The sequence below is a fragment of the Caloenas nicobarica genome, chromosome 1, assembly GCF_036013445.1.
Source record: "Caloenas nicobarica isolate bCalNic1 chromosome 1, bCalNic1.hap1, whole genome shotgun sequence".
NCBI classification, from domain to species: domain Eukaryota; kingdom Metazoa; phylum Chordata; class Aves; order Columbiformes; family Columbidae; genus Caloenas; species Caloenas nicobarica.
Genome location: NC_088245.1, coordinates 12,280,247 through 12,303,752, shown reverse-complemented (window position 1 = coordinate 12,303,752; position 23,506 = coordinate 12,280,247). Strand labels below are relative to the sequence as shown.

The window sequence follows — 23,506 nt, the reverse complement described above, 5'->3', positions numbered from 1 at the left end:
TGACATGTGAAAGTAGAGCCTGATTATTAAACTTTGAGGTAGAAGACCATTCAGATTATATTAGATTCTATGGGGGAAAACATGGTTCTGTTGTTTTCTGTGTTAAATTGTGCTGATAAGTTGGAGATGCTTCGCTTCCACACTTTGTCAGTCTGCATAATGAAACATTAAGGCTCCACTTGCTTTCTGTCAAGCAGATGTAATAAGACTGTTAGACTTAGTTGAAGTTATATTCCTGCTGAACTATATGAATAAAAGCTTTAAAATTCTGTGCTTCAAGTTGGATTTTCATAGAATGTGTTGCCCTCTTTTTTTTGCGAGGAGTGCACAAGGGACAAAGTGTGAAAGAGAGATGAAAATAATTATCAGTTATTAAAAGTTTCTTTTGTCCAGGTGATGACCTAATAGTTAGCTTAGACTTTCATTTAAAGCTAAGCAAAAACAAAATTTAAAAACTAACCACCATTCTTTCAAATTCGGAACAGATACACTGCTGTTTTCCTAGTCTGAGCAGCACTGTCATGTCTTTTTATTCATTTTTTTCACATTATATCTAAATAGTGAGCCAATAAGACTGTTCAAATTATTGGCAGTAGTGAAGCTGAAATCAAGTTATCACACTTAAGAAGTAGGCAATAAATAGCATCCTATACTAGATGACTGAGAAATAAACAATCAAGTCTGTCTAAATTTGGGTAGGGTTTGGTTGCACCAGTACAGCTAGCTCTGAAATTTTATATGCAGCTGTCACATGAAATATTTAATACTGCTTGCTGTCTAAAACTTTCTAAAAGAGTTCTCATTTTGCTCTCTGGACAACTTATTCTCACTGAGATAAGGGAGGAAATTTTAAATATACATCTATCAGAAAACCTGGCTGAGCTCTGCATTCAGGAGTGCAAAAATAATGAATATCCTTTCAGTATTGGAACTGTAAGATGTAATTTATTAGAGTGAAAGTAAATTAAATCCATTGGTGTCCTTCCTCCCCAAAACCCGCTCTTTCCTCATGAAAAGTTATCAAGTTAGGCACAGTTTGCACTCTGTAAATCCATGCTTGCAATTCCCAGTAACCTTATTTTTGTTCATGTGTCTGGAAATGACTTCCAGGAGTATTTGCTGTATAATTAGTCTGAGGAGCAAGGTGAGGCTGATTGTCCCATAACGCCTCAGATTCCCCTTCTTGTCCTTTTTTGAAGATGAATACAGCCTTATTCAGTGGCTTCCTGTAGTCACAGTGACCTCTGAAGAAGAGAGATTTCTTTGGTTGTATTGGAATTGGACAACTGGCAGTCTGTTTGCATAAGAAACACCTGTAGACTGTGGAGATTATACTTGCTTCTGCAAAACCATATTGAGAGAGAGGGAATGTAAGAGGGAGAATTCAGTACAAGTCACAGGCAAGCCAGGAGAGTGCTGTCTAAAGGGAGTCGATCACAGCTCTAAGTGTTCCATAAATTTTTCAGAGAAAGGAGACTAAAGAAAGTGGGAGTAAACAAAGGTTGTTGAGACAGCAAAAACTGCATTATTTTTTTTTTCTCTGTATGCTGACAGACATTGTTTTTGTAAGCTTTGTATTTTAACACAGCATGCTGGTGTGGTTTTGTTTGTTTTTATTTTTTAATTTGTTAAGCATTAAGGATGGTATTGGCATGTCTGGAAAGCTTCATGCAAAAAGCAGTCTGTCTGTTGGTTTATTCTTGCAACGCTTGGTTACAAGGACTAGAACCACAAAGAGTTTGAACATGTTCATCTGCAACACTGAAGACTATTAATACAGTGTGTAGAACTTACAAAAGGAAGTTTTTGATTAGGTGTTGATTAAAAAGGCAGTTAGAAGAATTGAGCTTCAGACCTCTTTGAAGGTGAACAACTGATGATCTGTTTGCATTAGAAACACCAGCAGACCGTGTAAAGATTGTGGTCAGTTCTGTAAAAAGAAAAGCAGGGGTTTTTTTTAGAGCTGAATGATTTGTGCTTAAAATGTCTTGATTTTGAATCTTCCACCTTGGCACTTACATTTTGATATTAAATATTAATTTGTAACAAATATACCTTTAACTGTTAAAGGTTTTTATATTGGTTAGGTATTTGCAGTTTAGAGACTAAATGTGACTTCAAATATTAATAAAACTAATGAATTTCACACATCTGTTTTTCAGGAGCTGGTGAATCAGGGAAAAGCACAATTGTGAAACAAATGAAGTAAGTGTGGTGGAATACTATGATAGAGTTTTTGTTTTGGTTCGTTTTTTTTAATTTGAATAGAGAATTTGGTGGCGCGCTTTTTTCTTTCCTTCCGTAGGATTATCCATGAAGCTGGTTATTCAGAAGATGAATGTAAACAGTACAAAGCCGTTGTCTACAGTAACACCATTCAGTCCATTATTGCTATCATTAGAGCAATGGGGAGGTTGAAGATAGACTTTGGTGATCCAACCAGGGCTGTGAGTATTGAAGTACACACACAGATATACAGCTGAAGTATCCATTCATTTTCAATTTTTCTCTCTTACTATTTCCTGAAGAAATCCCTTGATATCCAAAACATCATCTTTGTAAGATATGAAGTTTGATTGAAAACTAAATGCCATTGGTCTTCACATGACAACATGACCTACAGAGCAATCAGCACTGGGTTGATTCATGACAACTGTTTGGTTTAGATACAATTCTCAAAATTCTATCCAAATTTGGAAAATTAAACATCTGAGTCTTAGGGAGTTCTTGAAAAACTTTATGCCATCATGTCTCTTTATTTGTATGGACTCGTGGGCTGTTGTGTTCTGTAAGTCACTTAAGTTAGACATCTTCATGTTCCTTAAAAACCACAGCTTAAAGAGGTAGGCATCTAGCTACTGTCTACACCTCTCAATTAGGTCATAGGCACAGTGGTGCCTAAAATATTTCAAGCCTATTAACTTGATCCTGCTTTGTACTGATTTCCACTGTGGAAGACTTTATTTTACTCAAAGCAGAGACATGGGCATAGCTCTACTGCTGGTACCCTATTTTTTTTCATTGTACCATATGGATTAAGGATTTTCCCCAAGAAATAGCATACCTTTTTGTAAGCTTTTCTGCTTCTTTTCGATTTCATTTCATCTAATGTCATGCATACAAAACCCTCTGATAGGTATATCTGCCATTCCACCTATCTGGTCTGCAGAATTAATTCTTTTGGCTTATTACTTCTCCAGTGCTAACCCTATATTCTTGCCTGTGGTGACCCTCATTATATCCATGTCTGGTCAGGTGGTTAGAGACTCTGAATCTCTGTAAAATACTTAGCTTAAGTGTTTTTGATTGTCTTCTGGTTACAGAAATCCACTCTGTGCTGCAGTGCTAAAGTTGATCACCGAAGTTTTTAGTCTGAATAGCACTGAAACTTAGTTCAGGATGTGTGCCTTTATTTTCTCTCCATAGAAATGTCTGAATATGGAATGCTCACCAGTGTAGTTTTTGAAGCAGGGACTGCCCACATTGTGGTTGTCTTGCAGGAAGGATGGACAAAGTTGTGGGGTTTTTGTGCTGTTCATGTATTGAAATAAGTATACAAGGTAGTCAGAAGGTTATTTTGTTGTAAGTTCTTTCCATCATGTCAGGGTTGAATTACAGTTTGGAGGAGAGGAGGGTCTTGAAAAATAAGAAACTGCATGTAAATTCTTCATTCATAACAAGGTTTTGTGTTCAAGATATTACTGATTGCTTAAAAAGCAATTTATAAATATTAGAGAATATACCTTCAGTGACCTTGTGAAATTAGTTATGTATGGTTGCTATAAGGAAGGCAAACATAAGATTATGTGAAGTGGGTCATAGAGTTGTATTTGAAGTCTAAATCTGATTGGCAGTTGCAAATTATTAGTTAATTTTCATTTTGCTTTTTGATAGTCATTATTTTGTAGTATATATGTTAATTCTACCTCAAACTTCTTTGATTGTAAACATAACTAGTAAAAGCTTTGTTTCCCTTGGGTGTTCCTCTCTCCATTTGTTCTCATGTTTGCTGCTGTTTTCCCTTAAGACTAAAGTTTTCTGGGGCAGCACAAATATCTTATTGCGTGTTAGTTCAGTATTTGTGCAATGGCCTCCTTGCTGCAGTCTGGCAGTGTTGGAAAGAGGCAGATGGTAGAATCATGTTACTAAATACATAGTAAGTGAAAACAGAGGAGGAATAAATTTAGGCGTTAGCAAATAAAATGACTAACAAGAAGATTTTGAGGGCTGTTTTATATAGGATATCAATTAGAAGTCATCTGAGTTTCTGGACTTCAGAGAGCTATATAAACGATGAGGGAGACTTTTGTCAGGGATAATCTTAAAATAATTGTCCATCCCTTTGCAATGAGGCAGGTCTTGGTGGTCCATATTCTTTTTTTCAGAGCAATGCTGCTATGGAACATCAGTACTAGATTTTTGCCAATTGTAAAGTCAGAAATAGAAAAAAGAATTCAGAGCTTGCATTGTACATCAGTCTCACTTAAAAAAAAGTATGGTTACTCCTCGATTGTAACGTAGCCTTTTAAATTTTATACTATTTTGTTGTAAAAATGTCGTTTTTCAGCAAAGAAAGCTCAGAATTGTAACTCTTGATGAAAACTGTTACATTCAGACTATTTCTTAAATTTTTGAGGGTTTTACTCTAAATTAGTAAGTTTGTTTGGAAAATCATGTATTCTTATTTCTATCATAAGATTAATGGTAAAGCAGCAAGTTGATAGGTTTGGTTTTTTTCTTTAAAGCTATTGGATCAAGGGAGCAGCTTCAGTCTCAAGACCGATTTGTCTTCCTTTGCCCTACAGAACGTTTCAGTACTGAAGTATAAACGATATTTTGAGAGACATTTAGTGAATATGCTTTAAAAAGCTATGGACCACTTTCTGAATGTAAGATTTTTCTAGAATTCCCTAGAGAGATGGTTAAATTAGTTTCATTACGTTATCTCATTTATGACATTTGGTATAAAAATAGTGACATCTAGAGAGGAAGCTGCCCCTTTCCTGTATAATTAAAGGAAAGTATCTAACATTGGTTAATAATTGAAAATATGACTTGATCATTGCATACAGCCTCACTTGTGGTGGTCTGTAGTACTTGTCATCCTCAGAAACAGGAGTATGGGGGTAACAGAGACCACTTTTTATTTTAATGTTTGGGCTTTTAAAAAGCCGAAATTGATTCTCTTGTTCCACCTCCCCTTACCCCTCCTGCCATTTTAGAGCACGTAGAGATTAAAGCTATTTGAAAGAGGGTAAATTTTGTATGTTTGAAAGTCAAACCATGTTAGGTATAAAATAGTATAATCATTCATGACAAAATTGACTGTCAGTTTCTAAGCTGTTTCCATTATGTGTCTTAATGTATTAGCCCTTCTTCAGGATCTGCAGTTTCTATGATTTGTAGGTCCTTGGCATTTGCATCCACAAACAATATTCAAGATCGGAATTGTCATTTAGGTTTCTTTTATGCAGGTATATTGCTCAAACTACAATCCATGAGATGTGACTATCCAAACCTTTGATCTTTACTGCTCTGGTTTTTTTAATGTAATTATTAGTATAATCCATTAAATTTTTATTAGTTGTCCACAATTTCTCCTGTGCGTGTACAGGAATCAGTATTCTGGTAATTTGTTTAGCAAACGTTCATTTTTAGATTTGTAGCCTCTCTAGCTTTCAAAAGGCATTTTGAACTAGATATCAGACACCCATTGGTCGTATGTGTAACTACCTATGTATATATATAGATATATATAAATCTCTTCAAGTTTGCCTTGAGCTGACTGAACTGCAAACTATTTTGTTTTCAAGCTGTGAATATTGGCATTACTGATATTCTGAAAACAATTTCCCTGTTAGCTGTCATAATCTCTGATTATTTAAGTCTACAGTGGACAATATCTTTAGAACAATCACTACTTTCTGTACTTATACTGAAGATTTTTTTTCACAGTTTGTTTTTTGAACAGCAAAGGTGACAGAACCAGATTTTTCTACAGATTTGCATCTCTCTCTACACTTACTGTTTTGTGAGAATAAACTTAAGTTGCTTTTTTTTAATCCTCTTTCTTGAAATGGAGAGGTGCCTGAGGACTGGAGGAAAGCAAATGTCACTCCGGTCTTCAAAAAGGGCAAGAAGGAGGACCCGGGCAACTATAGACCGGTCAGCCTCACCTCCATCCCTGGGAAAGTGATGGAACACCTTATCCTTGGTGCCATCTTAAGACATATCAAGGATAAGAGGGTCATCAGGGACAGTCAACATGGCTTCACCAACGGGAAGTCATGTTTGACCAACCTCATAGCCTTTTATGAAGACGTAACAAGGTGGATTGACGATGGCAGAGCAGTGGATGTGGTCTACCTTGACTTCAGCAAAGCATTTGACACCGTCTCCCACAGCATCCTCACGGCAAAACTGAGGAAGTGTGGACTGGATGATCGGGTAGTGAGGTGGACTGCGAACTGGCTGAAGGAGAGAAGCCAGAGAGTCGTGATCAATGGGGCAGAGTCTGGTTGGAGGGGCCTGTATCTAGTGGAGTGCCTCAAGGGTCAGTTCTGGGACCAATACTGTTCAATATATTCATCAATGACTTGGATGAGGGAATTGAGTGTACTATCAGCAAGTTTGCTGATGACACCAAGCTGGGAGGAGTGGCTGACACGCCAGAGGGCTGTGCTGCCATCCAGCGAGATCTGGACAGGCTAGAGAGTTGGGCGGGGAAAAATTTAATGAAATATAACAAGGGAAAATGTAGAGTCTTGCATCTGGGCAGGAACAACCCCAGGTTCCAGTACAGGTTGGGGAATGACCTATTAGAGAGCAGTGTAGGGGAAAGGGACCTGGGGGTCCTGGTGGACAGCAGGATGACCATGAGCCAGCACTGTGCCCTTGTAGCCAAGAAGGCCAATGGCATCCTGGGGTGTATTAGAAGGGGGGTGGTTAGTAGGTCGAGAGAGGTTCTCCTTCCCCTCTACTCTGCCCTGGTGAGACCTCATCTGGAATATTGTGTCCAGTTCTGGGCCTCTCAGTTCAAGAAGGACAGGGAACTGCTGGAGAGAGTCCAGCGCAGGGCCACAAAGGTGATGAAGGGAGTGGAGCATCTCCCTTATGAGGAAAGGCTGAGGGAGCTGGGTCTCTTTAGCTTGGAGAAGAGGAGACTGAGGGGTGACCTCATCAATGTTTATAAATATATAAAGGGTGGGTGTCACGAGGATGGAGCCAGGCTCTTCTCGGTGACAACCAACAGTAAGACAAGGGGTAATGGGTTCAAGCTGGAACACAGGAGGTTCCACTTAAATTTGAGAAAGAACTTCTTCTCAGTGAGGGTGACAGAACACTGGAACAGGCTGCCCAGGGAGGTTGTGGATTCTCCTTCTCTGGAGACATTCAAAACCCGCCTGGACGCCTTCCTGTGTAACCTCACCTAGGTGTTCCTGCTCTGGCAGGGGGATTGGACTAGATGATCTTTCAAGGTCTCTTCCAATCCCTAACATTCTGTGATTCTGTGAAATACTCTCAGTTCTCAGCTGATGTGCCTAGGTCTCTCTTTTTTCCTTCCTCCTTTTCAGTATCACCTGTTCTCTTTCTTTTATTGGAGAAACAGTACATGTTGTGAGTAGTACTTAAAAGCCACAAATGTGCTGATTTTTCTGGCTGACATATTTTGGTAGTATTATAGATCACATACAGCTAATAACAAGGTCAAGCAACTACTACCCACAGGAGAGCATTAATGTGGATCTCTTTCCTTCACCCAGCTGCTATGTTATTTTTCCAATGCCTTACAGGTCTAACATTTTAATGTTTCTTTCCTAAGTCATAATTGGATAAAATTCCATTACATCCTGCGCTCAGCCCCACTTTCATATATAGTCTTAAAATCTAGTATTTTCTCTCTTGAAAATCTTGATTTTTTTTGTTTGTTTGTTTGTTTTGTTTTTGGTTTTTGTTTTTTTGTTTTTTTGTTTTTTTGGCTTGATACTACATTACCCAGAAAACTCAGTCTCAGGAATTAAGACAGTAGACATTTGTAATTGATTTATCTGGAAAGGTTTTAAGAAGTAGTTTTCTATTTCCTGATGCATGATTTGGGAATAAATGATTACTTGTTACTTTCAAACAGCTGTTTTTTGAAGCTTAAGTGATGTGTTTTCTTCAGTTGATCAATATACATCTGCATTGCTGAAGGTTCTAGTATGCATTGTAACCATTCTGTTCAGTTTGTGGTATTTGATAAGCAAATAAGGTTAACTTTAGACTTGAGTACAAAATGTTACTACTTCTGTTTATAGAAGCTTTGTTCAAGTTATAAACAGATCAGAAGCAGCTTTGTCACCTAATGAGAAATTTGGTTTACTAGTGTTTTTCTGTTGTTGAAAAACTTAGGAATGAATAGTTGTTTTTGTTTGGTTACGTTCACATTTACCAGGTTAAGAAAGTAACTTGTTCACTGAATATAGTTCTTGATTAATAAGACTTGTTGGATTTATCAATGTTTGTCTCTCTGCTTTCTGTTTACATCCTAAAGGATGATGCTCGTCAGCTTTTTGTGTTAGCTGGAGCAGCAGAAGAAGGATTTATGACTGCAGAGCTTGCTGGAGTTATCAAGAGACTGTGGAAAGACAGTGGAGTTCAAGCTTGTTTCAACAGATCTAGAGAATACCAGCTTAATGACTCTGCTGCCTAGTAAGTACTATGTGACAAACAAGATTCTCTTTTGTCTTGTAAGTAGTAGGTAAGAGAATATAAAGGAAGTCTGATTTTTTTGAGGAATTCTGTTCCCATGTAAATGGAAAATTTAGAAGTGTCTGGATGAAGATGTTGTCTACCCAGGTCAAAATGCTCCAACTAGGCTTCAAGGTTTGAAAGGAAGAGGTGTAGTACTAATATAATGAATTTGAGTTGTGTTCTGACCAGTTGTTTCATCCTCTTGAGGAACGCAAAAATTGCTTTAAGGTGTTTTAATAGCATTTTTATTACAAAAACATGACTCAAGTACCTGTTCAGTATCTGAACATGTCTGTGAAACTTGATTATGCGATGTTAATCTCTGTTACCAAGGATAGTACTTTTGTGTTCATAATAGAGTTTTTCCTATGGTTCAACACTGCTGCATTTTCTTTGTTAATTAATGGTCTCTTTTAGAAACATGTCAAGCAAAGGTAACAATCAGAATGTGTATTATATGCTAGGGTACGTCATTAAAAAAGCAAAATAGTAAGGAATCAAGGGTGTGAGAAATAAGACGTGATGGGAGCAATTATGGTCAGTCAAGGAAGAGTCCATGGGGAAAGGTGAGATGGTGAAGAATGGCATAGCAGTGATACCAGCCTTATAGGGCAATTTTTTAAAAGTTTTATCATTCTGAATTTGAAGTTGGTTTTCACTTTTCTTAAAATAAGGTTCTTAAGTTTTTTAGAATAACTATACATAAATAAACATGTAGATGAGGTAACTGTGAGGAGATTACAGCTGGATTAATGTAATTATAGGCATCCTGAATAAATAGAAATGCCATCAAATCATATTGAAATTACAGTAACTTCCAGCCTGATTGTTACTTTTTTGCTGAAGTTGTTCTAAGGGTACAGAGGGTAGATGGCAACAAGCTGAGCTTATAATGACAGATCTCTTGACTTAAGAGTTAGCTTCAACATGAAGCACTTCATCTGGAGGATCACTTACTTTCCCCTGTTAACTTCCTTTGTTCTATTTTGTTGGTTTAGATATCCCTGCTTCCAATTTTGTAAGAAAACTGTTCTTTTAGGCATACAATTTATCTGAAAATCACAAACTTTGGTTACACTAAGAGAAGAACATGCCTTCTCTATTTACTATGGGAAAAGCACAAATAAGACTTGTGTGGTTTGTAGAAGTGCTGAGCTTCTTGGCCTTCATCGCAAGAATTTCGGCAATGAAAGTATTCTATTGTAGAAAATGTGTGCAATTAGAAATTCTCAAAAAGTTAATTGTTAGGCATTAAGCATTTTCTTAAACACATTAATTCTGCTCAAAACACTGAGTTGTTCTTTTCATAGCTATTATCAAATTCAGGGTAATTTTGGTCTTTGGTTCTAGTTAAAAGTAACTTGTAGTTTGGCAGATTACAGAGATGAAGGTGGTGTTCTAGATAATACAAGTAATATTGGTGTATGTAGAACCATGTTTGCATTTTGGGATTTCAAAAGAAGAATTCTATGTAGTGGAGTCAATTGCATACATTTTCTCCCTTCTAGGATTAAATATCTGTCTTCGTCTCTAAAGCTTATTTCAAAAAACCTTGGAAAATTGACGAGAATAATGTCTTGTGTTTTGTCTTAACTCAGAGAAACCTATTTTATAAAAGTCAGGCACAATATAATGAATGGACCTAAACTTCTGTAATTCTTTGTAATTATCTCGTTACTATTTTATGAATAACTGAAAGCAGTATTTATTTTTACCTTCAGTTACTTGAATGACTTGGACAGGATAGCACAAACCAGCTACATTCCAACCCAACAGGATGTTCTCAGGACTAGAGTGAAAACTACAGGAATAGTGGAAACTCACTTTACTTTCAAAGATCTTCATTTTAAGTATGTAAATCATTCTGTGTGTTTGTCTGTTACGGTTTCTGTAAAGTTCTGGGAGATGGACTTTCAGTGATGTAATTTAACAAATTTGTCTAACCATAACTTTGATTCCCTCTCTCTCTCCCCACCCTGCTGCTTTTCTGAAAAAAATTCTTCATGCTTGGCTCAATTTTCTGAAGGGGTGTAGGAGTTGTTGGAACTCCTGTAATAACTCAGAATGAATATGCAGATACTAAGTAATAACTGCTTTAGTTTTATTGAAGTTTTCTGTAAAGATATTTTATATGTAAATTAAATCTCAAAATACTGTTTTCTGCCATGTTAAGTAGCTGTTGTTCTGTCAGATTCTGCCCTTTAAATTCAGTTGGAGAGGATTAAACTTAGAAATGTTCGCTGGTGTTTTATGAAAGAGTAAATCCATTTTCCTGAGAAACTGTTTTCAAATATGTGTTGTACTTTAAGATAGTGCTTTATTTAGTGATGAAACGTTGTGATTTACGTTTCCTGTGGTTTGGGATTTGCAAACAATGTTAATATTTTGAACATTTTATGTCCAAAGACATTCATGATGAAAGCATAGTATAAACGTAATAAAATTCTACCTCCTTCTGATCTGGAAGAATTAAAAGAAAACTCAGTACTACTCACATTGCGTCTGCATTTAGATTGTGCAGAGATTGTTGTCAGCATGTCTATACAATATATTTGTTTAGTATCTTCATGGAAAGTTGATTTTTTTCGGTGTAAATGCATTGCAGTACTTGCTATATGGATGCTTTAGGACCATCAGTACTTTGTTAATATATTTTGTTTCCCTGTTTTAGGGTTTAAGCATACAAAATTCATATTCATCCTTAAAATAACAGCTGCCAAATGGGAGTGAATGTCTTGCAAACCTAAGGAGAGGAGTCTTTAGTCAGGCCCCTAGAGAGGTCTTCAGTATTCTGAGGAACTATCCAATTTCTCACTCAATTTCCAATGTTTCTTGTTCAGATCTCTGTTGTAGATGGGTTTAAATTCTTCTACACTCTCAATGAATTTGTATGCAGGTAGCTACTTCCAGTCTGTACTGATTATTAGGACTGTTACAAAGACCATATGATTATACTTCTATAAAATATGTAACTTTAAAACAGGCCTTTGGGAGTGTTTAGCTGTAATGTTGTACATTTAAACACCTGTACAGCAGGTGTTTAAATTCTAGGTGCCTTAGGAGATAGGCTCAATGTGACTGGAAGGGCTTGAAAAAGTATATTCTTGCATAGCATTGAAAAGAACTGCTAAGATGAACTAAAGGCATAAAAGGCTTGATTATACCAAATTGAGGGTACATAAACATGACTAGCTGTGCAATATTGTGTACTTCAATTTTTTTCTCATTATCTTTTCTTTCATGTTCTGCTGTGTGTGTTCTTTGAGGTTGAGCCTCATTTCAGCCTTTTCTGTGAAGCACTTAGCATAGCTTTGATTATTGATTCAATCTAAAATGCAAATAGCAACTCATTTTCATCCTGTTTCTGTAGACAGTTTCAGAAGTTGAGTCGGATTATTTACTACTTTTGTCTTCAGAGAACACCTTATTTTGTAGAAACATTCTTCTGATAATATAACAAATTCTTATGAAAGCTGAGGTCTTAGTATAAGATTATAAAACTTTAGCATTAGAATTAACAGAAGTAATGACTAAAATTTAAGGTATTAATAATTAAGGTATACATGTACAAAATATTTTCCTATGGGTGTAATCTTTAAAATGTTTTAAAGATTGCATTAATCCATTGTAGAACATTAAATGGGCAAAGAGCATTGTCACTTGCATGACAGTATATGCAAGTAGAAGACCTCAATTGAGGTAATGATGTTTCTGACAGTTTTTGATTGGAAATCCAGGGGTCTTTGTTTTTTCTTTTGATTTGTTTCCTTCTCTACTTATTTTTACTGTTTTGTTTTGTGTGGTGTGTGGTTGGTTTTTTTTTTAGATAGAAATTGAGCAACTTGGAACACTTGGAAGATTTCTAAAAATAACAACTGTAATTGAATCCCTTCTAGTGCAATTTACATTATCATGTAGTACACTAACATTAAATCGGTAGGTTTTTTATCTACCTGTTCCCCCTGCAGTCTTACAGCCCATAGAAAATAGGAAAAGGGGATAATAAAAGACACGAGTCAGTTTTAATAAGTGCGTAATATGTGAGACTTTCCAGATATGTATCATATTTTTGTAAACACTCACCCTGCTTCAAAGAAAATATTTGTCAAATTCAGAGTCTTTCGCAAGGCTGGGGACTAGAAAGAACAACTTACATATAACTTTAAAAAAGGAGCGAAAGCAATCATAATAAATATCTGGTGTCCTTTTGGCCCATATCACATTTTATATGGGTACTGGAATCATGTTCTTTGCTTAAATAGCCTGAAAGAAGCACAACATAGCAAATCTGGCAACACTAGCTTTCAAAAGTATATTGTGCCAATGAAGGGACCTTGCATAAGTCCTTAAATTTGCACAACTGCAGGTAAAGCATTCAGAAAGCTACTCATTTAATACAGCTAAGTAACAGAGCTTAGCAGAGTGATGACTGGGGAAGTGTCTTTAATGCTTTCTGTTTTGTCTTAATGTGGTATAGTCACCTTGTAATCTCATTGGGGAAGTCTGTTTTCTTTAAATAATGGAAAGTCATTACAGCATTTCTCTAATACCTTCATTCTTTAGATAAGGGGGGTAGATTCAGCTGTTAAAAAATTCAATTCTTTCAGCAGTGCCTTATATGCCTTTATAGTTCATCGTAGACTTTAACTTACCTTGCATAAGCAAAATATGGTTCTTTTGAGTAGTCAAACCATGGACATTACCATGAATTCTAGCACCTGAGGCAAGTGCTTGGAAGATAGGTGTGTACACCTTCCCATATTGAAAGGAGGAATCTGTAAATCATTCATTCAAAACTTTTTAAAATTCACATGCAGATTAAGCAGCTTCTATGAGTGTTTCAGTCTTCTGGGACTGTGACCTAACAGGCTTCAGTATGGCTTCTAACGGGACAGATGGAAAGCTTACGAAGTTTAAGACTACTCTGGTCAGAATGGCTACTCTTTCTGAAAGATACTTGCGGCCTTATCTTTTTTTTTTTTTAAGAATTTTGTATGCCAAATAGATTTTTTTTTTTTTTTTTCTTTTCTGTATGCATCTCTTTCTCTGTACTCATATCATATGGAGAAGAAGCTTTATTATGTAAAACAATCTATGTTCTTATTACTTGCTCTTGAACTGTTCGCTGTGAAACTGTGGTGCCAAAACTTCATCTAGCACTAGATTTAGTATATAAAAATGTCAAAGATGAGTACAAAAAGGTCATTTGCATAAAGAACTGGGAGTTTGTGAGGTGCACTATTAGAAAGACAAGCCCAAAAAGAGACAGGCATCACTGTGAAATACACCATGGGCAGAGAGGCTATTCTGAACTGGAGCAGACATTTCTGGCTAAAATCAGTATCTGCAAATACAAACTGGAAACTATACTTCATGCTCTAGAAGCTGTCCATCTTCTGCACGTTCCCTCTCTTTCCAGGGTACGTTCTGGCAACATAGTCTGAACAAGCCAAAATCATACAATGCCTCTTGTGCAGACCTATTTTCTCTAAATATTTTTGCTGTTCTTTGAAATAATACTTTTTCACTATAGTGTTTTTATTAATATGGGAAGTTGTGTCGTGTTTACTTATACTTCTCAGTAATGATATTAGTTGTAATATTTTTGCATTGAGCAGTGCCATAGGTGAGATCCATGCAGATAGACACTACAGTAATGCCATCAGCATAAAGCTGATGTTTTAATCGCTTATGTTCCTTAGAAACTGTTGTCCACAAAAAAAGGAACAATTTTTGTGTTCAGTTTCTCAGTTAATTTTTCTGTCTTGTATTCTATTCTGCTCTATAAAGAATGAGATTTGTTTTTGTTCAACTCTACATGCCCTAGCATCTACCAAAAAAAGATAGTTTATTCATTCATTTGGACTAAAGGTTGAATAACACTTTCATCTAGTTTACATTTAGTAAAGCTAACTGTGTATTTTGTATAGATTACAATTAACTTTGTTAATGAAATATACTATTGTAAATAATCGGTTTTGTTTAGCTTTCATGTCACACTTTCTCGTGTTTTGTAAAATGACGTGTAGGAAGGCTTTTAAGGTTTTATTAAAATTGGGTTTTTTATTCTGAGACAATAAATAGTAATAAAGGTTGCAGACTTTTATGCCTTTTCAAAAATTTTGTGATCAGACTGGCACAGGTGATAGTTTCAGATTTTATTGGTTAACATTCAGAAAGCTAGAAAAATCCAAAGTTTATTCTTTGCTTTGCACTTCTGTTTTGCAGAATGTTTGATGTCGGCGGCCAACGATCAGAGCGGAAGAAGTGGATTCATTGTTTTGAGGGTGTTACAGCAATTATTTTTTGTGTGGCGTTAAGTGATTATGACTTGGTGTTGGCTGAAGATGAGGAAATGGCAAGTACCTTAATGCTGAAGAAGGGAGTAGTTGTTGGATAGAACCTAAATAAGTTTGAAAGGAAAGCTATAAGTACATCTTTTGGAGTATTACTGCTTTATAGGATGTATGAGTTTTGTGTAAAAGGTCTCAGAGAAATAGTGATAGAATTCATGCTTTCAGGTTTCGAAGCCTTTCTTTATTCTAGAAAGGAATACTATGAGACAATTATTTTTTTCAGATACACTCTTTCATGTTTTAAAGGATGCATATATTAATGAGGATAGATTGTCAGTAATACACGTTTTAGTCTCTACGGATGCTAGAAGTATATAATAAGAAATTGCTTGACTTACCTGTTTCTACTTTAGTGCATGTTTTGTTTTCCTTTCTTCCCTCAGTCTTCAGTTCTTGTTTCTTTCTAAATGTGTTTCTCTGATATCTTTCCTTAGTTGCAGAAATTTTACTCTTCCTTCTCCCTTCTAACCCCCTCCACTCCTTTCTCCTCTTTCAAGGTGTGACGACTCCTTTGTGCGTACTCCTCAGTATACACAGAGTGCGTGCTTTTTACTATCTGACTGGTCTGAAGTGCTGCTTATCTATTGTGTGGATCATTAACAAACTTCTGTGCTCTTCCTCATATTCTACAACTTCTTATAAAACATAGGGGAGGAAAGAGAAATAAAAAAACCCCTTTCAAGTCAAATGTAGTCAAAGAAGGTCATAGCTAGCATCCTGCTACTTAAATGTGACTGGAGCTTGGCTGAAGTTAGATGATGTTTCTATAGTGTTAAAAATTAGGATAGGAGGAAAAATACCTGCTCACTTGATTCTCTAGTTCCACAGATTTTTTTTTTTTTTTTTTTTTTTACTGCTGGAATCTCAGCTAGGTGCAGAATTTGATTTTCAATTTCTGAAAGATCTTAATCAGTATGAGACTAATTCAGATTACTCAGCGACTCTGTAGAATATCTCTACTGCAAAATGTGAAAACACACAAAAAACTTCTAAAATCTTAAACAGCTTAAGCCTGGAAATTGGAAGGGGAAAATAAAAGTACTTCCTTAAACTCTACTTGTGAAAGTGTTCTTTGTAGTGGTCTTGGCTTCTCTGTATTTCCCTGTGGTAAAATGTGACTCTGTATGCTAGAAACTTAGTTTTGTAACTTCTCTAGTTCATTTGTAACTACCCAAAAATATGTATCCTGATTTTACTACTGAAGTCTGATAAAATACGTGGTTTTTTTATTTCCAATTACAGAATCGGATGCATGAAAGCATGAAATTGTTTGACAGTATCTGCAACAACAAATGGTTCACAGACACTTCTATTATTCTCTTCCTGAACAAGAAAGATCTTTTTGAAGAAAAAATCAAAAGGAGTCCTCTCACTATTTGCTACCCTGAATATGCAGGTATTGGAGAGGTGCCAAGTATTTTTTTTTTTGTTAAGTTAGCTCATTTTTGATGCACAAATGAGGAGTTTCATGACTCCTAAAATACTTAAATGAAATAAAGCTTAAGATGATGGGGAGATGTTTTTATTGATCACAAATAAAATAGTGTTAAGTCAGATTAATTTTTCTAACCAGATAAATAATGGCGATCCACTGATATCACTTACCTGTTACTGCTGCAACTTTTTTCAGCCTAATTTATTTAGCACGTTCTTTTTTCTCGCATCCTGCAGGTTTTGTAGTTAGGTGTAGCTTTTTTCACTAGCAGGAATCCTTGAAAATATGTGAGAGTTTATTTGAGCAGGGAGTGTACTTATGTGTTAGAAGTAGGTGACTTATTCAGGAAATCTGTAGCAAAAGAGGATGATTTAATTTAGTGCATCTTAGAGCCTTTTTATTTATTGTTTTCATTGTAAATTCAGACTATGCCATTTTGAAGAAAATAACACATTGGAGGTAAAAAGCTCAGGAGAAATATGGATGTCAAGTCTTTGAGTTTGGGAAAAACCCAAACCTTTTTAAAACATAAAATTTCAAAGTAACTTGAATGAAGGAAACAAAATATCCTACTCTAGGCAACAGTGACAGATCATTAATGACTTCTTCTGTCTGCCACTGCAGTAAATGGAAAAGCTCTTCCTGCAGCTGAAATTGAATTGAGTTCTTAGTTTCTATTCTTAAAAACGTGTCCAAAAGGTTTCCTTCAGGTTTTATTTATGGTATCTTAAAATAATGGTTGTGGAGTTACTCCTCTTCGGGTTTAGGTTAACTATTTCCAAAGAACCACATCCTTCAGAGATATAGTACATCTTGTTCTTTCTCAGTGTGAAACCTGCTTACTGAGCAATTTTCTCCTTCTAGGATCAAACACTTACGAAGAAGCAGCTGCTTACATTCAATGTCAGTTCGAAGATCTGAACAAGAGAAAAGACACAAAGGAGATCTACACTCACTTCACATGTGCCACAGACACAAAAAATGTGCAGTTTGTTTTTGATGCTGTAACTGATGTCATAATTAAAAATAACCTTAAAGACTGTGGCCTCTTCTGAAAACAGACAAAAGGCTGTTAAATGGTAAATTACATGCCTGAAAACAGGACTTGGGCATTTGGAATATGCCCATGTAAAACCTGCATAGATATACTTAATTCTCTTTTATTTTATTTCTAGGTTTGGAGAACGACTCGCACAATTCTAATCTGATTCTTTTCAAGGTGAAAGAAATACGAAATACATTGTGCTGAATGATAGATCAGTACTGTACTTGCCTGTTTTAACAGCTTTATTTATGTTTGTCTTGTAAATTTAAGTAATTAGTTAACACTGAGATGTCAGTTGATTGTATGTAAACTTATAATTGTAGTAATGTATTTGTATAAACGTTGAACGGAATATTTTAGTAACTTGATGTCCTCTAAAATTTCCATGTTTTATGAAGATACTCTTAGAGGAGACAGACACTTTTTGCCTTTGGATTATTTAAACATCTTGTAAAATTAAATTTTCTTTTCGTCTTAAGGGTGCATGCTGCCTTATTCTTTCATTTGTTGGTAATACTGTATATGGTATTAGCTTTTTTGATATTTAAACAGCCTTGTACACCTGCTCAGATTTAAAGAAACATAAGGCAAAAACAAGTTTTATTGGTTAAGTTTTGAAAAAAATCTTTTTATAAATTTAAAGTAAATGCAAAGATTATTTTTTAAATTGAAGTGAAATCCACAGTTTATGAAATCTGAGCTTTGCAGTCTCTGCAGTGCAAATGTGGCAACACTGAGAAATTTAATTTTAAGATTCAACTATCATTGAAGCTGATGGAAATGTGAAAAGGAAATTGTTAAAACCATTCATATCAATAAAAAAAAGTTTGAAACTGTGGTCTTTGCTCAGTGGAGTGAATGGCAAAATTACATTTGGGGTTTTTTTTAGTAGACCGTTAACAAAGGCTGGACTTCAGAGTAATATTTTTTTTCTGCTTGCTTAAGAAGGAAAGTAATTCTCTCAAACTTTTTGCTGTTTTCTGGTAATAAAACTAGTTTGATAATTTAATAACCATAGAAATATCAGGTCCTCCCACAAGACATGGCACAGTGGGTTCATGGATTAAAGCAATTTCCTGTTGCATATAAAAAGAATCTTCAGTATTTTGGATAGGGCGTTTCAGTGACTTGCAAATGGTGATTCTTTAATTTCCCCTATAACTATAATTAAAGTCTTACACATTTTTTTAACTTATTAAGGAATATGATTTTCTTCTGGTTGTGCTTTCATGATGTTATTTGCTATCTTAGGTACCTATCATCCATTGCCTTATGGGTAGTGCCAAAACTGATTTTTTTTTTTTAAATACAGATTTTAAAATAAATAAGCTTCTATTTGTAAATAAGTTTATGGATGGTTGTCTTAAATGTATGTCATCTAGAAAATACAAACATACCAAACTTGGAAATACAATTTTCTATATTTGTTAAAATATTTCAGGCAGCTACAGTACACCATACATTCTCTGAGAAGTAAATAAGTCCTTGAACCTGTTGCTGTTTTTTCTATAGTATTTTAGCATTTTTGTTCTTAGAAATGTTCACCTGAAATATTTAAGTAATTGTTCTGTTATTTTCTTTTTAATTATGTATGTGTTTCATTTAGGCCTCAGCTTCAGTAAAACTTATCTGCACTTCTCATTCTTTAGTGCTTTCTTTGTTAGGTACAGAATTGCTAAATGCGTTTCAAATGAAAGATTAGAAAGGAGATAACTTATTACTGGAGGTTGTTAAATATATTCGTACAGTATGAGCTCTTTCAGCAGTTATGGTGAGCAATCTGTATATCCTGGGCTGCTTTTAATTGTGCTTTACAGTTCGGGTTACATAATTGATTTTAAATCTCATTGAACTACTTTGTGGAATTTGTATTTACACCTACATTCAAGTTGGTTTTTGTACTTAATGTAAAACAAAAAATTGGGATTAATCAAATTACATAAATAAACCTAAATTTTGTGCCTTGCTTGAAAGAAATGTTTTTTCATTAAATGCGCTGATTGAAGTCTTTTTGCATTCATCCTGTGGAGATAACTAGGTAGTAAAAATGAGAAGACAGGAAGTCAAGAGTAAATTCAAAAGCTTTATGCAAGAAACAGTACAATGAAAATGAACATAAATTGATGATTGTTGTTTAATGCCTAAATGTTTTCTTAACAACTTCAATTGGAGAATTTTTGGAATTTCATAACTGATGTTTTCTGAAGTATTTACAGCTTCACACAGAACAGAATTGTGAAACGCTTTTGCTTGCTAGTCCAGGCAGCTGAGCTTGTCTTTTCTGATTTCATCGATGAGTGGACAGCAGGTATGTTCCCTTATAGCTGCTCTGTACTGGTTGATCAGTCTTTCTCCTGAGATGGAGGTTGTCAGCCTAGGCCAGTGCTCTAGGAAAAACTACAAGAGGATTTCCGTGTAATAGTGGGAGCCACACACTTAATTTTTGCTGCTGTTGTGCTAAGGCTCTGCTCCATCTCTGTTCTGTCAGGAGGCTGCTTCCCAGTCTGAGAGCACTGCAGAAAATGGAGGAAATCCTACAGGTCTGGCATGGTCTGAGAAGGACACTCTTGTCCCTCAATGGTCTGAGACTCAGTTCTCTTCTAGTTCTTCAGTCCTCTCATTTCTTCATGCGAAGTATCTGGGAAAACTGCTTTTTCTAGCCTTACATATGGAGGCTCCCTCTACTTGCTTAGATATTGCTTCAGATTATTTTAAAAATTCCAAATTTAGTATATGTAGGGAATTACAGCCTTGTGGAGGCTTCTCCAGCCCCCATGGTGGTGTGAGCTGTGGTTGAAGTCTCTTAAGTAAAATGGAGCCATAACTAAACATGTATTTATTTTTAAGGGGCTTAACTGTAAGGAAGCATGGTTTGGAAAATTTGGTGTTTGGCTTCATGATGCTACCTGTTGATTTTGGAGCAAGTTTGATGTTAAATATAGTAACTTCTTAGTAACTGAAACAGGGTCCAGGATCACATCATGGGAATAGCATAGCATTTGCTGGATTGCCATTTCTGTTTCCTTGTATGCAATTAGCAGCTTCGTGGTTTCAATTCTACGTAAAACCTTAGGGAGCAAAAGAGATTAATCTGCAGCATGCTGAACAGCATGATGGTGAGTATGTGTTTAGAATTGGGGAAAATAAAAAGATAAGTTTCTGTTCCAAATCAGGCAAAAAGGAAACCCTACCAAGATGCTGGCTGTCCTACTGTGTGGATGACTTTTGAAGTTATTATACTTAATACTAGTTTTAGTAATAATTTTCTTGGACTAAAGCATAATTCAGATTATTTTTTTAAAGTGCAGCCCATGGGTTAAGATTGATATGGAGCAGTGGAATGCTATACCATTTTTGGTCATACTCCCTTCTGGATTTTGGGAAGGGAAACTGTTGAGCCTACAGTAAAGAAATATAGTTCTGTAGCAGAACGATATTTCTGTGGTGCAATGCCTCAATTCTGAAAAGAATTTCAGAGCAACTGTTGCAGAAGAAAGATGTATGTATGTAAGGATGTGCTGATCAGAATGTGCTGTTTGAAATTTCACTCTGTTTTTAATTGTAATGAAACAAAAGATGTTTAGGACCAAATATGTTGTCAGTGGAAGTCCCTGTAGCCCCACAGAACTGGCTGTTCCCAGCCAACTTCGTTATTCTCCCTCCTTTTCTTTTTCCTTCCACTAATAGAGAAGTTTGGGAGGAGGTGCTGTCACTGTGCTTTCCCTCTCGCAGGTTATGCTGTTGTATAGATATCTAAGCAATGGGCACCTTGAATCCTGTGGAATATGCCAATCTTTTAATTTCTTCTGCAGGTAATAATCTTACATACAGACATCTGTATGTTCTTTATTATTATTATGGTAATGTGAGAATATGCAGACTGATCAGAGAATAAATAACTGTACTTGAGACTGCATGTATTTGTATTGAAAAGCATGAAGAAAAGCCTAGGAAACCAGGAACTTGAGTGGGTGAAGTTACGTAGCTGATAGTTCCAGAGTGATACACGGTCTGATCAGGAGTCCTTACAATATGACACAGAGCACTTCTCAAATACCTCTTACAAATAAGTGCCCTCATTTCTACAAAATCAGAATTAACTTTGAGACTGTATAGTACAAATGGCTGAGTGGGAAACACATTTTAATAGATAGCAAAATGCTTCCAGAAGGGTTTGGCCATTTTTCAAAGTAAAATAACAGTTATTTAAACTAAAACAAATAATCCATCAGTTTTGCATGTAAGCTCAAAGGTGTAACAATTTACTTCAGGAACCATAACATCTTACTCTGAAAAAATATGTGGAGGTACAGTTGCAAATCCTGACTCTTCCTCTGCTGCAATGGAGTGATTCTCTTACAATGTGACAGAAAAAACATGAGATCTATTCTAAAAATCCTATGAAACTAAGTCATCCGGAGAATGTTACGTATATTGAAAAAGGCTAATACTTGTCTTGTATGCCAGGACTCTTTGGTAGATTAGAACAAAGATGCAGCTATTTCTGATTCCATTAATCACAAACTTGAAATACTTTGTCTAACTTTCACCAAGAGCTTTGTTATTAAAACAAATATCATTTTTCCAATGAGAATAGTATTAATAGTATTAACTTCAACTTTGTGTAAATTGCCAAAGCTTACACTTCTCAGATCTTTGCTCTAACCAAAGCAGATGAACTCATTTGCCTGTATCCTGAAGGAGTCCCCTAGCCAGCTGTGTTATGTTGTGTGAGACTCCGGCTAGCTCCCTCCTCTTCACCTTTGGTAACAAAATCATCCTTTTCACCTTTTTTCCAGATACCATCATATTATTGTTATTATAGTTGACAATGTCTAATTCAATTTGAAGTGAATTTATCAATTATTTTTTGATCTACCAGCAAGGAGGAAAAAGTTACAGAGCTCACTAAGACTGATCTAATCATACATTAGCTGTTTCTTTGTTGAGCTGGATGGGTTCAGCCTGATGAGACCTGTATGGTCGGGTTTTTTTTTAGTCCTTCGTTTATTCTTGCAATTCTTTTCTGCATCAGTTTCCAGTTCTTCTTGTGTATCTTGAATTGCAAAGCTATTTATAAGTGAAAAGGGTTTAAAAGTGGATTTTTTTTTAACTTTCTTATTGGTAGGATGGATGGCGAAAGAATATGAAATGAGTGATTTACCAAAAGAAAAAACCCAACAGTTTTAATCATCTCAACAAGCTTCAAAATTTTCCATTTCCAAAGCTTAAATATTACTAAGCAATTTAATACACTTAAAAATATGGACTGAAAAACAGAAAAATACATTATCATAGGCTGAAATACCAAAACCGCTTTCTGCTTCCCTGCTGTTTCTGGTCAGACTAGAATAATTAATGGATGACTTCTATTAAGTGGTTATTAGACCAGAGAAAGATCGACAAAAATCAGAATACTATGTTCATTCTGGAATAATTCGGGTAGCATATTGAGGAAAAGACATTGATGAATAGAATATAATAGAATTATTTAGGTTGGAAAGGACCTTTAAGATAACAAAGTCCAACTGTTAACCTAACTCTGCCAAGCCCACCTCTAAACCAACCTGATCTATGCATCTTTTAAACATCTCCAGGGATGATGACTTGACTTGCTTCCCTGGGCAGCCTGTTCCAAGGCCTGACAACCCTTTCCATTAAGAATTTTTTCCTAATATCTAATCTAAACCTCTCTGGCACAGCTTGAGGCAGTTTCCTCTTGTCCTATCACTTGCTACTTGGGAGAAGAGACCAACCCCCTCCATGCTACAGCCTCCTTTCAGGCAGTTGCAGACAGCGATGAGCTCTCCCCTCAGCCTCCTGTTCTCCAGGCTGAACAGCCCCAGTTCCCTCAGCCGCTCCTCATCAGACTTGTGCTCCAGGCCCCTCAGCAGCTGCGCTGCCCTTCTCTGCACTCTCTCCAGCACCTCAATGTCT

General features: G+C 35.8%; 1 protein-coding gene across 4 annotated transcripts in view; it reads left to right on the top strand.

Moving 5' to 3' along the window:
• Positions 1–19,520, top strand: part of LOC135987648 (guanine nucleotide-binding protein G(i) subunit alpha-1) — a 34,917-nt gene extending 15,397 nt beyond the window's left edge. For 3 of the 4 annotated variants that reach the window (XM_065632698.1, XM_065632707.1, XM_065632682.1), the window contains 7 exons: positions 2,163–2,205; positions 2,306–2,447; positions 8,534–8,691; positions 10,455–10,583; positions 14,962–15,091; positions 16,332–16,485; positions 17,389–19,520. In XM_065632698.1, coding sequence (XP_065488770.1) covers positions 2,163–2,205; positions 2,306–2,447; positions 8,534–8,691; positions 10,455–10,583; positions 14,962–15,091; positions 16,332–16,485; positions 17,389–17,579 — 947 coding nt within the window. In that variant the 3' untranslated portion in view covers positions 17,580–19,520. The remainder of the gene's footprint in view (positions 1–2,162; positions 2,206–2,305; positions 2,448–8,533; positions 8,692–10,454; positions 10,584–14,961; positions 15,092–16,331; positions 16,486–17,388) is intronic. The other variant, XM_065632690.1, reaches the window with a different exon arrangement.
• Positions 19,521–23,506: the final 3,986 nt, after the last annotated feature.